This window comes from Branchiostoma lanceolatum, chromosome 16 (genome assembly GCF_035083965.1).
Source record: "Branchiostoma lanceolatum isolate klBraLanc5 chromosome 16, klBraLanc5.hap2, whole genome shotgun sequence".
Lineage (NCBI taxonomy): Eukaryota > Metazoa > Chordata > Leptocardii > Amphioxiformes > Branchiostomatidae > Branchiostoma > Branchiostoma lanceolatum.
In genome coordinates, this window is record NC_089737.1 from 11,292,920 (window position 1) to 11,311,319 (window position 18,400).

At 41.2% G+C, this 18,400-nt stretch overlaps 1 protein-coding gene across 2 annotated transcripts; it reads right to left on the reverse strand.

Moving 5' to 3' along the window:
- Nucleotides 1–3,602: 3,602 nt before the first annotated feature.
- On the reverse strand, nucleotides 3,603–18,400 carry LOC136422317 (uncharacterized). 2 transcript variants are annotated; one of them, XM_066410017.1, is made up of 7 exons: nucleotides 18,031–18,400; nucleotides 9,829–9,920; nucleotides 8,722–8,816; nucleotides 7,374–7,527; nucleotides 6,175–6,372; nucleotides 5,474–5,503; nucleotides 3,603–4,652 (listed from the first exon to the last, which is right to left on the reverse strand). In XM_066410017.1, the coding sequence occupies exons 1-6, from the start codon at nucleotides 18,164–18,166 to the stop codon at nucleotides 5,486–5,488; spliced, it is 693 nt and encodes a 230-aa protein (XP_066266114.1). In that variant the 5' UTR covers nucleotides 18,167–18,400; the 3' UTR covers nucleotides 3,603–4,652; nucleotides 5,474–5,485. The 2 variants fall into 2 exon arrangements, with proteins under 2 accessions (XP_066266114.1, XP_066266113.1); XM_066410016.1 differs by having other exon boundaries at nucleotides 3,603–4,667.

An 18,400-nucleotide genomic window follows, 5' to 3' on the forward strand; every position in this document is an offset into this window, starting at 1 on the left:
AGTCTGGTAGAGACTAATAATCAAGGAGGTTTTGGTATAATCAGTCACTCAGAAGTTATGCTTTCATATTCTTTGCACACGTTCTGTCCCCAAGGAATACCTTCTTTACTGTTTCATTACTTTTTATTGACACGCACTGCCATTACCGGGAGTACATGTCATGGCCTTGACATCAGTTATTTACTATGACCTTGAGAAAGACTTAAATCACCAAATCCGTGTAATCTGTGAAACGCATCAGCATCAGACGTTCTGGCGGGCGGTGGCGACTTTGATGTTGTGGGAACATGCGCAGTAGGTGGTCAGTAGCACATCTTGCAACTCGTCACGGTTTGAAACTCACCAAAGGAAGACGTGTAAGGAGGAGGGGGAGGGGGGCGGTCACCATTTATTGCTATGTTACACAAAACGTATGGTGACCATCTGGGATTAGCCTCTACCAGGCTCCAGAAATACGTGGCAAACTGTACCTATCGGCTGGCAAACTCCTCTATTTGGCCAATTTCTACCCTTTCCAGTCACGTCTGGAGCCTGGTAGGGGCTAATCTGGGATGGAGTGGCGAAGGAAAATCTCCAAGAGTTCCACCACTTTATTATAAATAACTTCATCGCTTGTAAATGAAGTAATTTGGTCTCTAAATTGATGATTTGTTGCTTCACTCTAACGTAGCGTTGACTGGAAAAATCTATAAGAACGTTTTTTCCAGTAACCGGCAAATAGCAATATAGTCTATTCGTTCTTTTCCGGGCTTGTGTTTTTCAACAAATCAGTCAATGATACATATGATTTTCTCATGATTCGGATGTCGAATATTTTGTTGATGAAAATAAGTACGTTGCAAGAATAAGAAAGAAACAAATTTTCCCCAAGGAGGTTAAAATCAGATTTAACCTTGATTTTCCTAAGTTCTCACGGCCACGCGAATCAAATTGGATTATGATTTTGACACATAGTTGAAAGCAAACGTCTTCTTTTCCGTAGTCCTTTAAATTAGTTTAATCACATTTTGAGTTTGTCACTGTGAAGAGCTTGGTGCCTTTTAAAATCACTTCGTCCTTTTGTGTTGGTTTTGTTGGCGATTTTTTTTTCTTCTCAGCATCCTTCGTCACTTATGGAAGTCAATGTGAATGACTTACAGATGTAGACCCCTCATTAAATTTCAATCTCGTATCTTCACGGAAGGCCGAAAGTCGTTCATTACCATATCTTAGATCCACCGACAAGACTGTTAATTAGAAAATTGGCCGTGTAAGATACGATTTTGATATCGGCGGAAGTTATCAATAATGTCTTGACATCTCGATCGTCGCTACATAATCGGTGGAACCAAAGTCAGGACCCCGGGGAGATGGGCTGGGCTAGATCTCGCAAACTATCGCGGTAACTTGACCACATTAACGAGATTTCGTCATTCTAGCTAGGTCATCTCTCATCCCCGGTATGATCGACTCAAATAAAGGAACTTTGAAGCTCAGTGCTCAAATCAAGATTAGAAATTAGGTCTAGTTTCTAAACCTCCTTGCTCAAATCAAGGCAATATTCAGATAAGGAAATTGTTGGAGATTCTTCTTTTTTTTTGCTTCTTTACTGATCTATCAACACAGGGGGTTAGGAATAAAGGCAAGATATAGAAACAACAAATGCATATTGATATATGTTGATGGAGTTATTAGGACTCAGATGACTGTGTATCTCTACTATATTGTATCTGACTCTTACATCTTCCCTCGTGACCTCAATGAAAAGCGGCCCGCGTGCCGATTTGAGCTTATCATGAATAAACAAAGGTTCAAACAAACAACTTTGAAAAGAAAAAGGGCAAAATATCGTAAAACTTGGCCCTCTAGCCTCTACATATTCGTTTCAATAGCTTTCCAGCAGAGATTTAAACGACGATTTATTTGCTCTTTGAATATCGATGTCGATACAAATCAATTTTTACAGGCCAGTATTGGTGTGGTTTTGTCGCCCGTTTTATTTCAGTCTGTGACTCTGAGGCCCAAGCGATGGTTTCTTAAATTGACACTGTCTTACTTCGTGTAAGGGCGCTAATTACGGAAACGTTTAATTAGGCACAGTAATTGGGGGTGTTAGAGCACCGTTTTGATAGGATTAGCAGTGTGTTTTACATCTGCAGTTTGTTTTGTTTTCTTGTTTGAAGAGCCGCGCGAGAGTCGGATTCCTTTTGGAAAAGTTTGTCGGTCACTTCTAGTACATGTATGTTGTTGAGCAACATCCTGACTACCACAGATTTCTAATTTCAACAACAGTGACTTTTGAAGTTGAAACAGCGCCCATTGAAACATCAGAAAAAGGAGGTAGTAATATCAAAACACAGGCCATACTACTATTAGGTTGGGCCTACTATTGAGATCCATTGAGGCTGACAAAAATACTAGTTCACTATTAAAGATACGCACAACTGCAAGTCAGAAACACGGTCCGTGAACAGCAATGTATTATTCTGTTTACAAGATAGATTTTCGCTTAGAAATGCTGTCAGATGTGGATCGATGTTAACTGTAGTAGTCCAGGTCGCGGGTCAACACAGGAACCTCATAAATTATTCAAATACTAATCAATGACCGCTGATAAGCTAGGTTGGGTTTGCTTTCTCTGCGTGATACTGTTATGTCGGATGTAATGCCATCTCACAACGAAACCGCAAGATGGCGTTTGTGTAACGACTACTACTTTTGAATATACTAACACCACTGTAACAAAAGTGAGCCTATTCTAAAGATTCCCACTTTGTATTCTACTGGTAAATTTGAAAACCTCTGATAACGGGTACTTCTTTTAGGAACACATTGACTTGTATATCTCACAATACATGTATGTAAAAGTATGTATGTCCCCATTCTATCAGTTTATATAGTTGTTTATTACATATACATATTGACCTTTTTACTGAGCGATTCCTTCTATCAGTTTTATTGAAGGAATGGCAAGAGTTGGTATAATTAAAATGGATTTCAAGCGATAGTCAGGGATGACATGCTGCCATGAAGGATTCTTATTCGTTTTCTTTGTATTGTTTGTCTATGGTCCGTATTCACACAACTGTTATACACACATCTAAAAACAATATTCAGCAAATGTCTTCGCCTGGATGCCAAACCTCTGATTTCTATGGTGTCTATCGTTAAGTATAATTCATGGGACCTGTTGTAGAACTTCAATGGGGACATGTTGGAACTAGAGCCGAGGAGTTGGCATACGGTGGGCCCTGGAAACAGCCTGGCATCCAGGCTACAGATGTCTACAGAAACAACATAAAACCATTACACCTCTTATGACGGGCGGACAGAATGACAGTGATTTTGCGAAGAGCGGCTTGAAGAAACGGCTTCCGAACAAAGCAATAGCTCGATTCATTCCCTACTAAATAATAACTTTATGTGGGGTCGGTGAAAAACGACTGTAAAATGCCAAAAGAGGACAATCGAAATACTACATCGATCGACGGCTATAATGTGGGCTCCCCGCGGTTTATGATAGGGGAGAATCACATAAAGATGATGAACTTTACCAAGCGTGTAACCAAATCATAAAGCGGCGTCTCTTGCCGTTTGAACCGTAAGTAATGACAAGAGCGCTGGGGAGTCAAACATATTTATTGCCGTCTCTCAGCTTTACATGGATTGCATAGTAATGGTATATCTGAGGAGAGGAGATTTCCATATGTTAACAATCATTCTAAGGCTTAGACAGCTTGGGATTATTGCACTCGGATTTGTCTTCGTTGCCATTTTGAAATTAACGACTCTCAACATTGAATCCTAACGATACGTAGCTAGATAATATTTACACGTGCTTAATACCGTGTTCTTAAATATAATATGTGGGGTTATATAAAGGATGTACAGGTGAATAGACGCTATATATATGCAGTGGCTGGGTGATAATATTGTTTGGCAGTATATATTGTATATATTGATTGCACAGGGACAGACATTTATGTCGACTTTGCCAGACAATCTTCTGTCTGTGACCTATGGGGTCAGTATGTACCCCCGGGGTCGCCGTGGCGATGCGCTAACGTTTATCATATGTGCCTTATTTGACAGCGCTGTGTGCGTGCCTTCTTTTATACATGCACATGTACAGCTGAGCGTGTCTTTTGTAATGGAAAAAAGAAGATCGTTGTTCGTAACACGAGATGAACATATAGTTTTGTCCAGTTATGTTGTTGCTAAGGACCACAGAGATAGTAACTGCAATGTATATTGTTAATAAGCTAATTATGGATCCCAATAAGCTCAAACTCAAACATTTGATGTTTAACCACAACTTACTTTATGCAAGAAAACAGTTACTCAAGCAACTGGATAGATTTTCGAAACGAGACCGTTTCTTAAATCTGTCTAGCTGCTTGAGTAACTGTTTTCTTGTGTATCTTATCATCTCGATGTCTAACCTTCATCGACGTAACATATTTTGCCCATACAATCGCGTCACACAGATTCAAAAAGGAATAGCATAGTAACCAATTCCTTTCTGCGAGCAATAGTTGTGAGTGAAATTCGCTACTAGTATTATGTTTGATAGTCAGATGAATAATCTTAAAATATTGGTGTCCTTATGTCGCAATTTCTTCCATAATCCACCATTCATTCCTTTTAAGACCGCTTCTTCAGAAATTCCTGTACTCCAAGAAGACATCCTGATAAGAAGGAATGAAATACATATATTGAGATTACAGTTCCAGCAATTATAGATGATATTTAGATAGTAGAATACCTTCCTTTATCAACTCTGTCTGATATGTGAAACGCAGCTCCTAACTGAGGACAATCGTTTTCAGTCTAAACACGATGCGATGATCCAAGACGTGTGTGAGTCACTTAAGCCTCTCTTGAGGGTCTGCATGGAGGGATCGTGGAACAGTGAATTCAAGAGGACCAGTATGCACATCTTAACGGCCAATTGACCTGTTTTTGGAGACGATTTTCGTTGTATTCGTAGGGCGAACGCTGACACAACCGGGCGCTCCGTTGTGACTTTGGACAATCTGGCGTTCGACTCATGACAGCCAGAGTTTCATCCTATAGCTAATAGTTCACCAGTTTGCAAGAGAGCGAGTATGGGAGTCACGGCAAACTAAATAGGATAGCACCCAGGCTGGTTCGACAACGCGATACGAATAATTTGTGAACAACGCTTAACGATGAAATCAGGACAACAAATAACGCCGTGCTACGTAGAATCAAAAGGACCAATTACGCTTCATGAATGATTTATCAACAACGCTTAACGTTGATTTAGAGCGGGCTGGCTACGATTAACGGTGAATAGGAATGGCTCGCTACGTCTCACGTAAAAAGGCACGCAGACCGTCTTTCTTAAGCAGCTATATGAATACGTTCATGCATTGCGTGCAACCATTTTCAGTTCAATCATGGACGGCACATATTGTACTATCGTGATGAATATCATGAGACATTGGGACGGAAAGTCTTCAATACGTACCTGTGCATCTCGTCATGCGGACAGGAAAAGCTGGAGAAAAACGATAAGAGATGTTATTCACAGTACAATACATACACGCGTGTGATATGGATCGGGATATAAACAATGTAGACATATTCTAAAGACGGCGTATCTACAGAACGATTCCTGAAGACAAGAACAGAGTTATTGATCTTTACAGGTTCAGAAATTAAGGAGTCGTCTCAATCCTCGAACACACTAATGAGGTAATATATGTAGTCAGGGCGAGAAGATATTTCGGATACGTTAGTCTTCTGAAGTTATGTCGAACTAAATCTCTTACAGCAGTCAATGAAAGAAAGAAACGTACTTCGACAGGCTTAATCACTCATTTTCCACACGTCTGGTCAGCGGAAGTGAAATGAACGCGAACAGACAGATCGCAGATGGGAACCGCATGCAACAATTATTATCCCAGATAACCTTTTGCCCCCACCTCTTAGCCTGGTCACCAGTCTCTACGGTAGGCTTAGTGGTCTTTAACGGCCCAGTATGCTATGCATTGCCCCATTTTGTTAACCTGTCTTCATACCTCGCATAGAAAGTTATCGTCTCTCCTAATCAAGCCAAGCCCGTAAACCCACCCCGGACAGGACAATCTGTCTGGGCAGGCGGGCACCACTCCCAGCGCCGTAGAGATACCAGGGAGCTCCCTATGGTATGGTTTCTAGGCTACCTACCTCTTTGACCTCGTCGCCATTCCCCTGCCATCCTGCGCATAGGAGCAGCAGCGCGAGAAGACTCAGCGCCCCCATGCCCAGGAAATATTCCCTGTTCATCGCCCTCTGATTGCTCAAGCCTCGGATGAACAGAACAGGGTCCCCGATGACCTCTCCCCTGATAACCTCGCTCAGCTGGGCCTTACTCCTCGTTACAACCTGGTGAAAAAGTGGTCTTGTTGTTAGGGTTGCCGAATTATAATCTAAAGTTTCTGGGTTATATGAAATGGGCACCTATCGTCGGTTAGGGACGTCCTCTCGAATGGGCCCTACTCCTCGTTACCACCTTGCGAAAAGGTGATCTCGTGGTTAGGGTTGCCGAATTATAATCTAAAGTTTCTGTGTTAGATAACATAGCAGGCCCAAATGTTGTGCCCTTGGGAAATGAACTTGGAAATGAGTACCAGTCACGTCCTTACACACAGGTCTTCAGACATGTCCTTGGTGCTGAATACGATCCACACACATAGGTGCGCAGGTCTGTCCTTGGTGCTGAATAGCAGCCACACAAGTATAAAGTCCTGTCCTTAGTGCTGAACACCATCAACACACAGACGTTCATACCTGTCCTTAGTGCCAAACACCATGATAAACACACAGGCATACAGTCCTGTCTTACTGCCCAATACCATCAACACACAGACGTTCATACCTGTCCTTGGTGCTGAACACCATCCACACATATAGGTGCACAGGCCTGTTCTTTATTGATGAGGTGACAAAGAAGTCTTGTTGCTAGGGTTGCCGAATTAGAATCTAAAGATTTCCTGGCAGTTTGAAGCCCTTGGGAAAGGCACTTTACTCTTATGTCCTCACTTGAAAATAAGTACCTAGCTACGGTTAGGGACGTATCCTAGGATGGCCCCGGAGGCCCCGCGTTTGAGGAGAGCCACACCTCGAGCATGTTTAAGATCCCTGGTACTCAAACGTGCTGTATCTGCAGCTATGATAGGTTTGGGTAACAGGCTTAAATGTCTCACCACGCACGCTTATCGAAACAGTAGGGGGAGTCCATCCTAGTGTGAGTGGATTAAACCTTACAGTCCGGTCTTAAATAACTTGTTCGTACTAAGCAAAGCTAGTGTGTCACGCCTAAATACCATTTACCGGCTTTTTGAAACAGACAGTCACACAGACACACAGACACACAAACAAACAACCTGTTTGAGAAGGCTGCCAGGAAAGGTCCATGAGCTACAGTCGAAGGTTGCATAGTACCCGATGACGGTGGTTCCCCTCTCCGTGCCGAAGGGGAACTGTGGAGCGGGGTGGACGGTGATCAGGCTCACGTTCCCTTCCACCCACTCTAGTATCCTGCGAGAGAGAATACGTTGGATATTAGAGGATAAACTAGATATCAGCGCAAGCTGTTTGAACGTCTTTGCCAAGTTTCATCGAGTTGCTTGAGTAACTGTTACCTTGCGTACCTTGTCCTGCTGACGTTTTTACGCCACTTATTTCATTGATTTGATTTCTTAATCAGGTCATTTTCCCTTAACTTTTTCTGCGCTGCGGTGGCATTGTTACTTCCGCATTCGGTGCGTTTCACTGCGGTGTGATGCGTTCAGCTGAAAAATGCCCCCAACTTGTAAATATACCGGACACACATACAGACTCTGTATATGTAGAGAGCCTATATATAGGCTTCCCGCAGAACAAACTGGATGTCTAATCTTCATCGGCGTAAGTTAGATATCTAATACAGAAAAATAGTTAGATGGTTAGCAGATGAAATAAAAACATTAAATATCTAGTAGAGACAAATAGTTAGATATTTGTTAGGAGATGGAATAGCAACGTTAGACATTTAGCAGAGAAAAATAGTTAGATATTCGGTAGAGAAAATGATAGGTAAGAAAGTTGGCAAAGACAAATTATACTAGCAGAAAGTTTGTAGGTGAAAAATACCGTAGACCTTTTGCACAGCTAGAGAAATTTTACGTTGCCGTTGGAAGCTCGGGGAGTGTAAATTTGGTAGATAATAAGATCGTACTTTCAGATTTTGCTTAAATCCTTTGACGGCAAGCTCCTGGGAAGACATCAGACCATTCAGACGTATAGTTTTTTTCATGTGTATTGGACGATAATCTACCAATTTGCATTCAAAATATCTGCACACATTTGCTTTCATCCCTCGCAAACTCCAAGGACGTCGTTAAAATTGAAAATGAGTTTGAAAATTATGTTCCAAGCAATGGACCAATTGCCGCCTCTTACATCAGTTAATCTTTGTCTAGACATGGGGCTTTTGTTATGAAACCCCTTTAGATTGTACCTTGTATCATGTGGTAGTTTTTACCTTCAGATAATCCACCATAGAGAGCTCGAGGTTCCTTGATTGATGTATTTTGTCAAGCAGGGTCAAAATTCTAAAAGAAATGGTCCCTTGAGAATAAAGATATCTATGGGGCGTATATGATTTCGTAAGCTGTACTCCCTGTGGGTTTTTACTAATGGTTAGCCTTGATTATCTTTCCTAATGGTCTCTTTAGATGTATTTTCTCCTACCTGTGGTCATTTTGCGTGATCGCGATGTCTCGTAGTGTTGCGGTTGTCGCTTCGGTGAGCAGAGCTGCCACAAGTCGATCCTTTTGCTTCGTCATCTGTAGGTAAATACGTTAATGTACAGTTCAATCTTTAGGCCTTCGCTGCGACCTAAATTGGATGTGTGTAACCCGTGATTTCACAATTGGAATATCATGCAAAAGGCAAAAGCATGACTGTAGAGACAACATAACATACAAAGCGTAAAAATATTCGTTGTTTATGTATGAAATTCGTTCAGCGTTCTGTTGAATTTCAGGTCGCAGAGAGCGCGCGGCAATAGCGCCGTCCTAGTGGAATGGAGGTATTAACCATGGCAGTTCAACACTATTGCACATTCACAATAGCATCATTGTAGAGCTGTCGTAATTAATTAGCTTGCATAGTCAAGTTCAAAGTCAGTTCTGAATCAGTTCGTCCTCAATGAGTTGACACCATTGTCTCGTTTGCAGTTTTTATTACGTTTAGTCATTAGTACCGAGCATTTTCCTGCCTGCAACAGAGTCACCATACAGTAATAAATGTACATTTTAATCACTTGTAGTTGTAAAACAGTCGCTGTAAAGCCCCTACTCTACCGTTATAATACCAAAGGTATGCGTAATTTAGAAAATGCATATCGGTAATAATAGTAAACTCCAATTAGCGCTTAAAATGTAGCTAGCGTCTACCAAAATTAATTTGCAATTTAAAAGATCCAATCGCAAGATATACACTTGGCCTATTCTGATATCGATGTTTCTACACAGAACATATTTCATATTCACACCCCGGTTCATACGGATTGTCTGCTATCGATCGCACGAAACTAATAAAGGACGCTTTACAGGTGTAGCGGGGAGGATCGGGCCTACTTAGCTTTCAATATTCGAGCCCTCACAAAGAGAATAGAAGAGTTCTTCACTCTTTACTCATGATTTAGTGACTCAAACATATGCAAGTAAAAACACTCTGCATGCAAGCTTAGTCATCTCTGATATACAGATGTGACATACATGATAAGATAACTCGTACGTCAAGAAAACGTACGTAAGTGTAAGGAAATCCCCTCTAAAAGCAGACAAGGCTTACCTTATGTCTTTGGATGTCAACCTCAAAAATGACGGTGTTTCCCCTCTGGCGGTACGCCCTGTCCTCGCCATGCCCAGCCTTCTGTTCTATATCTGCGGAAATAGGAACAATCCGTCACTCTAAAGACAGGCTACAGTGTGTATGTGATTGTAACCTTTCGCGAACTATCAAAACCTTACTATCCCATATGTTTGTACGTGGCTCAATCGTTTTACTTTTAAACTTGCGATTGTTTTGACAGACTTGATTTTAGAACGATCACAAAGATATGAATTTCTTTATGGCCCACTTATAATGTTGAGGTAGATAGACACAGAATTTGTATATGAAGAAAAAAATAACAACAGCCAAACACTTCGCCATTCAGACAAAAATAAAGCCGTCGGTATAATGTACACTTGTATAGGCTATTTTCTGCATTATATATCTCGCTGACTAACACATATCGATTCTAAACAGCATCTAACGCTGAAGATTGAAAAATATGATTTGGGTCATCCTTGATAAAGGAGCATAAATATCACATTTGAACACTCCTATCACATTTTGTTTGGAATATAACCATCAAGGGTACACATAAACGACTGAATCGTGCCTACAGACGCTTATGTTCATCAGCCATGTTACTGCACCGTGATAGACTCCGTATAACACGTGACATTTCATTTCTGCAAGGTCTTTGCGGTATACTAGGCCGTGGCGACATTTAATGACCAACCAACGTACGCGTAACAGCGAAGCTCAGATCCTACCTGGCCGTTACCGTAAATCGTGGAAGATTTTATTGATTTTTAATGAGTGTCATCATTCTGTGCCAGGTACATGGAGTAGTTTCGTTCATCATTACACGGTTACTGTAGAGTTACAATCGATGTCGTCGTAAAAACGATCACCTACGCGCTTAACGACACGAAATAGTACCAACGTTACGTTTGTGGGTTTATACGAAAGCTTGATTTTAACGCAGCACTGTTTATGCTAGGGTCACATTTCCAACCCGAGGCCAGGCCGGGTAGCTTGTTGGAACGAAAACTATGATATAAAAGACAACAAAACACACAAAACATTTTAAAAATTATTCCTTACCATACGTTATGTATATTCTTGATATGCATCTTGTATTCTTTGTTTTCTCAACCAGCCCGGTCGGGCCCCGGCTTGGAAATGTGACCCAAGCATTAGATGGCGTCGCGTTGGCGTAATGGTTAGCGTGTTTGGCCCAGAGGTCCTGGGTACGAATCCTCTGGCATGTCACCAGTGTTGTGTCCTTGGGAAAGGCATTTTACACGACTACCCTCAATCCACCCAGATGTAAAAATGGGTACCTGACTTTGGTTTGGAAGGTAAAAGGCGATGAAAGGAAAGGGATGGATTCAGTCCTCCAACATCGTGTGAAAGACACAGTGGATAACAACCCACTGCCCTGTGGCCTCAAAAAAAGCTATGAGACTACTTTTACCTTTATATTGTTAATATACGGGATGAGGCATAATCATCACATGCGTATGAATTCTACGGTCTCATGTGACGACGGCATTTGACACAAAATGTGATATGAATACGCAAAATGTCATATTAATGCTCATCGTATGTCACGAAGTTGTGAAAAATCGCGGTGCCCATCTCTGTTTCTGAAGTATTTACGCCACGCAGTTGTGCATTAGCACTACAGTACACGGCTAGTCCACTTGTAGTAGTGTGTTTAAATGTCATACCATTTGTCATGAGCGCTGAGTGCGAAGCGGTATGTATATCTGTTAATGCACCAGTTTGATCCCTGTGACCTATTGAAAGGAAAGCGAACGCTCTGTCCACTAGACCACTAGACTAATGCACTGTCTGTATCACTCTATCGTGGCCGTGGGCAGAGTCTGGAGTGACTGTGAAGTCGACTCCGACCTGACATGGCTACCCCGACCACAGCTTTCGTACAAAACATTCAGAAAGTGGCTTTAGGCGGTACCTAACAATTTGTGGCCTGAAACTGCGAATAAAAAAAATAAAAAAGTTCCCCAAAAAATGTCGCAAAGCGGCCGCCGCAATTAGTTCAAATATCTTGTTTGATGAATTTCAATCATTGTGCATTGGTTTTTAAGTCGATGGCTACACTGCGATTTCCAATAAAGTTATCTTGTACATGCATGTATCTGGGTTGGTGCAAAAACTAAGGGCCCTGTCACACTTGTGCGTATATTCAAGGGCGCATGAGCTCCGCAGTAACATATTTTTTGGTTTAAGTAAAATTTGCGGGGAGGAAGTTTTTTCTACTTTGAACCACCGTTGAGCAGTCTAGTTATCAAACTAAAGAAATAACTTCTTCGGCTGCAAAATTAACCTAAACCAAAACATATTTATACGCAACTCATGCGAGCTTGTATACATGTATACGCACAAGTGTGACAGGGTCTTTAGGATGTAACATTGCTGGCGCGGCCATTTTGTTTTCAGATTTCACGTATTTTACCCGTGCGTCACACTTTAGCGTGATGGTCAATAATTGCAAGGGAAAATTGTCGAAAATTCGCAAAGTTGCCGCAATAATTTAAGCACAGTCCAGTGAAATTACCCGCTTGAGTTTAAGGATTCTGAACCGAACGCCATTAGCCTCCGGCTAGCTGTAATTGAAAACTAGAAGTGCAGAACTGATTTGTTACCCGCTCTGGCAATTACAGTATTGTGAGGAACAGGCGCTCTGAGTCTTAATTTAACTGCCGGACTTAATTGTACACTTTATCAAGGTCTGCATCTGAGACACGGGCGAATGGAATACATCTTAGTTTATAAGAAGACTCTGTGCTGTTTTATGTTTGTATTACTCGCTCTAGGCTAACCTTATGCTGTCATGATTATATATAATAAAACTAGTTCTAGCTTTAACTTTGAGTTATTGCAATTGAACATTTCGATCAAGGTTTACATCTGAGATACGGGGGAATATCTGAGTCTATAACTGAATATTCCGTGCTGCTTTTATATTTTCATTACCTATCTGAGGTGAACCTTATTGTTATGATTATATCCAATAAAACTATTTCTAGATTTAACTGAGTTATTGACTACAATTGAACCAAATTTACATCAAGGTCTACATCTGAGACACGGGTAAATCGAATAAATCTTAGTTTATAAAATACTCCGTGCTGTTTTCATGTTTATATTACCCGCCCTAGGCTAGCCTTATGCTGTCATGATTATATATAATAAAACTAGTTCTAGCTTTAACTTTGAGTTATTGCAATTGAACATTTCCATCAAGGTTTACATCTGAGATACGGGGGAATATCTGAGTCTATAACTGAAAACTCCGTGCTGCTATTATGTTTTCATTATTCGTTTGAGGATAACCTGAGGCTGTTATGATTATATTTAATAAAACTAATTCTAGATTTAACTTTGAGTTATTGCAATTGAACATTTCCATCAAGGTTTACATCTGAGATACGGGGGAATATCTGAGTCTATACATGAAAACTACGTGCTGCTATTATGTTTTCATTATTCGTTTGAGGATAACCTTAGGCTGTTATGATTATATCTGATAAAACTAATTTTAGCTTTAACATTGAGTTATTGACTACATTTGAAACAAATTTACATCAAGGTTTACATCTGAGAAACGGGGGTATCGAATAAATCTTAGCCTATGAAAGACTCCGTACTGGTTTTATGTTTCCATTACTCATCTAATAAGCTAACCTTAGGCTGCTATGATCATACCTAATAAAACTAATTTCAGATTTAACTTTGAGATATACCCCCATTCCACTAGAAAGGCGCTCTCGCCGCGCGCTCTCTGCGACCTCAAATTAAACAGAGCGCTCAACAAATTTCATAGATAAAAAACGAATCTTTTTACGCTTTGTGTGTTTTGTTGTCTTGTCAACTACACTTACATTTTGCATGATACTCCACTTGTGAAATCAAGAATTAAACGAATCCGATTTATGTCGCAGTGAGAGCGCAGCGCGATCGCCGTCTAGTGGAATGGGGGCCTTATTGACTACAATTAGAACAAGCCCATCCATGCAAAGCTGATGTTGAAATTTCGATCATTACGTATTGTCCACTGGGAATAATAGGATCGATTATTTGGATATAAGAGCTCTTCTTACACAACCTAAAGACAAATTACCTGCCAACTTTTCGAGATTCCGTCTGCTAGCGTCCTCACGCAATAATGACTGGATAATTGATATTACTCACAACTCCTGTAGTCAGTTTAAACCACGCCGTCCTTCGGGAATAGCAAACAGGGAAGAGCGATGTATAAAACATCATGAACAGTCGAAGGGACTATCACAACAATGTGGAATTCTCGGTGTTTAAAGATTGATGTTATTGCTACTACACGGCGATTGCTGACCGAGCAAAATCGGATTTGTGTGACCCTTATTTCATAGTTGGAATATGATGCGTGATGCAAAAGTTAATTTAAAGGACAACAAAACACACAAAACGTACAGAACATAGTTCTTTGTCTATGAAATTCGTTGTGCGATCCGTCAAATATTTGCTCTCTCATGGGTCGCAGCCTCTGGTAAAGAGGGGGTGTATAACTCCGGAATCCCGTTGATTTTGAAAGCACCCTTGGTTTCTGGGTCACGGACTTTGTTTCTGTTGCTCAGCCGGGTATATCGGAGTTGTCAGACTGTGAAAATTGCCAGGTCATCATTCCAGACAGTACGTATTACGACAGATCATCATCTCATTCATACTTGAATTCGTGTTGTTTTTTGCTAATCTGAAAACTAAAGTCTATCAGAGCCTAAACTGCAGTACGTGTTAGAACCGCAGTGAGAAGCTTCCTTGTCTTATTCTGTGTTCCCTATGAATTAAAACTCATACTCAAAAACTCTAGCACAACCAGTGTTCCAAAGACCCGTACTAAGAGGCTCAGCAATTCCCTTCTTCCTTGTATGATTCGGCTCTATAAAAAGGCAATTGATCAGAAGGACCATCAGCACTTAGCCATTATATGTCTAGATTTTAACTGTGCAATGGTTTTCCGAAATGTTTTATACTGATTGTATTGCTTTGAATTAGCGGAGTGTAAAACATCATTGTTTTCATGTAGTTATGTTGTGATAAGGATGATATTTGAGTGTGTAGCCCGCGAGATCCTTACCGAATAAAGAAATTCAAAGAAAAATATTGAAAAACCATTGAGTAATACCAGAGTCATACTTTCAAACCGGCGCCCGGCCGGGTAGTTTGCGGGACCGTACTAATATAAGATACAACAAAACACATAAAACGTAACAAGAAGCTAGTCGTGAGCATAATTTGTGTATATTCTTAATATACATTTTATATCTTGTTCCCGCAAACTGCCCGGTCGAGCCCAGTTTGGAAATGTATCCCGAGCATAAGATTGTAATTCGTTGCCAGTGTCTGATCAACGTTTTCGATGTGAATATTATGATAAACAGTTAGTTATTGTTGCAACACAATGTTCTTCTTTTCAATACTCTCTAACCACCGGCCCCTACTGTGGTTGTACTGAGGGGAGTGTTGGTAATGTTAACTAATACATGTATGTTGACATCAAGTTACATGCACACACTTTGCAGGCTAGGAACTCATTGTCATCAAGTACTGTACATCCTCACTAATTAGCTTTAAAGAAGAATGATTGCAGTCAGAATTGCAGACTACACTATGTGTGACAGGCCGTTCAGTGTAATATAGCCAGCTATTACCGCGCCGCGTGCCTGCGAAGTGGTGTGTTACGCCGAACCGGCTATATAGATACAGGTACATATTCGTTTTAATGTATTGAAGGCCTACAGTCTGTGACTCTAGATTTCAAACTGTTGCATCCAGATCTAGACTTTTAGATTAAACTCATCATCTGTGACAAACACATACTGACTGGTCTATCAAGCGAACTGCATATTGTCGCGGCCTAGGTTGGCAAGGCCACCACGTGTTCAAAGCTACATAAGCTCTGGGGTTTTATGTGCCTTCAGGAGGTGTTCCAAGGATATACTGTACATGCAGAAATGCTCGCTGGGATTTGATTTCGCGGCAGGGAGTGTTGGCGGTAGTTTTGAGTTCGCGTTTGAAACAATAGTAGCGCTACAGTCACACAATGGAACGGCTCTTCGCGGTGGTTTTAAGTTCGCGGTAAAGCGAACAGCGAACATAAAATGATCGCGAACATTTTTGCATCTACAGTATTTCCTCAGGACACATGGGTAATACATAGTCTCTACTAGGCTAACTACGCTGGCTCAAGGGCGAATAATTTTCCTGGGAGTTTGGCCAATAGAGGGTTTGACTGGGCTTCCCGCGGCATTTCTAATTTCGCAAAATTCTGCGATCCATACGTAGAAAGCCCTAGTGGAGGCTAGGTGATAAAAGGACTGTGTCGCCCACGTTACATATCCCATGGACACATAACCTTTAACTACGGGCATTTCATAACGGGAGTAAAACATAACTGGTTTGGTCTATCATTATTCTAGTATTAACCCTAGTCGTGAAATCACAAACGACATAATTAGAAGAAGTTTATTGCAAATTCATGCCCGTAGGCTGATTGTATGTTGACAACAATGTCGAGGTACAAACATAAAGTGAAACGTAAGGCATACATGTGAATGTGTACAAGATCATACTATACTGATAATCTATAATAAGTTTCTATATTTACCGTACTAATGCGGGGGTTTGATTTCTTCTTTGAAAGCAGTGGAAAATAAAAAGGCCCACAATTTCGATGATGAGTGGGTTGGATGATTTCAAAAGGAATATGAGTTTCTGTGTATTTCTTAGTTTAGAACTAATCAATAATGTATGTTGTGGTTACTCTTCTTTTCATCAGTGTATATAAGAGTATTGGGATCGATAGAAGTAGAGCTGTTAAAACTACAGAGTGGATAACAAGATAACACCAGGTCTTCCTGCGGGGTATGGATCGTAGAATATCGGTACAAAAAAGGAAATAATTTGCCAGTAGAGTCCGTCCACGGCCAGTCAACCCCTTCGGTAGCCAAACTCCCCATTGGCAAAATAATTCTCCCTATTGGCCAGCGTATAGTCAATCTGGTAGAGACTAATAACAAGAAAAGATAGGTCCAATATTGCAACATGTGAAGGTTAGAATCATAGAAATTAAGTAAAACGCTAATCACCAGTAGAAACAGTTAAATAGGACAAGGGCTATCTCAAGCCAACCCCCCAACCCCCACCTCCCATTCTACTAGGACGGCGCTCTCTGCGACCTCGAATCTAACAGAGCGCTCATCAAATTTTAGATAAAAATCGAATCTTTTAACGATTTGTGTGTTTTCTTCAGCTGTACTTTTACATTTTGCATGATATTCCAATTTTGAAATCAAGGATTAGACACATCCGACTTAGGTCGCAGCGAGAGCGCAGCGCGATCGCCGTCTGGTGAAGTGGGGGCCTAAGCGACCTTAGAAATGAACAGGATACTCAGACCGCTCAATTTCAGGCAGAAAAAAAAACATTGAAAAAAGTGAGTGTTTCAAAACCCATTAACGAGCCTCGCGCATTTCTCCCAATACCCCAAAACACCACAAAATTGCAATTTTACGGTCAATTTGTGTTTTTTCTCTGGCGGCGGTGAATCAGTACTGCAATATAGGTTCTGTATGCGTTTAAACCATCTAATATCAAGAAAAAACATCCTAAGCTGCAAGAATGCTTGCGTCAGCAAGAAATTTTATCGCTTTCAACATTTCAGATTCTGAACAGCGCCCGGGGGAAGGGGAAATGCAATAGCTGTAAACCCAATTCCAGGATATTGATTCTCCTAAGAAACAGGCCTGTGAAGAATCCTGTCTACATACTTTGCTTTAACCCTAAGAAGAAAACGACCGGAAGTCCACTAGAAGGTTTATTATATGTTCATAAAGAGAATTTGACAAGCGTAATGAAACGACAAAATAGACATCGATTTATTGATTTTTTTTCACTCTCTTAGGACCTAATTCATTAAAATCAGTACTGTAGAAATAAGCATACGCCGTATCCTGATTATGACATATACGCGGGTGTATAGGTATTAATATCTAATTCTGTTTCCCTCCACGTTTGCTTCCCGTTGCATATTCCGATTCTAAGAGCTTTCAGCCACGCAACAGTTCGTAATATATCTAGTGCGACTTATGTACGAGCGCAAATCGATATCACACAATCACGGCAAAATGAGCGGCTGCACAGAAAGGTTCTTACCGGCTTGTTTGAGCTTTCCTCCCGCGCAAATTGCCCATCCACCCGATCCCGCGGCCGCTCTCGACAGAAGTGCGAGGATTATGTACAACGGTATCTCAGCTCCTCTGCGATACCCTCTCCACATCCCCGCTACCATCTCGACCTCTGCTTCCCCACAGCCATGTTGTTCTGAGATCTAGTCGTCCGCTGTTAGTCCACGGTACAACCGCGACAGGTGGATCTAACGCGCACACAAACCGCCCGCACGCGCGCGAGGCTTGCTGTAAGTGTGGCGATTCCGGCGATGCTTAATGAACCGTTTACGCCGCCAATAGAACCGAGTGATGGAGGTATCATTACGCCGCATATGAAGGGTCTTCCCTGCTTGCTG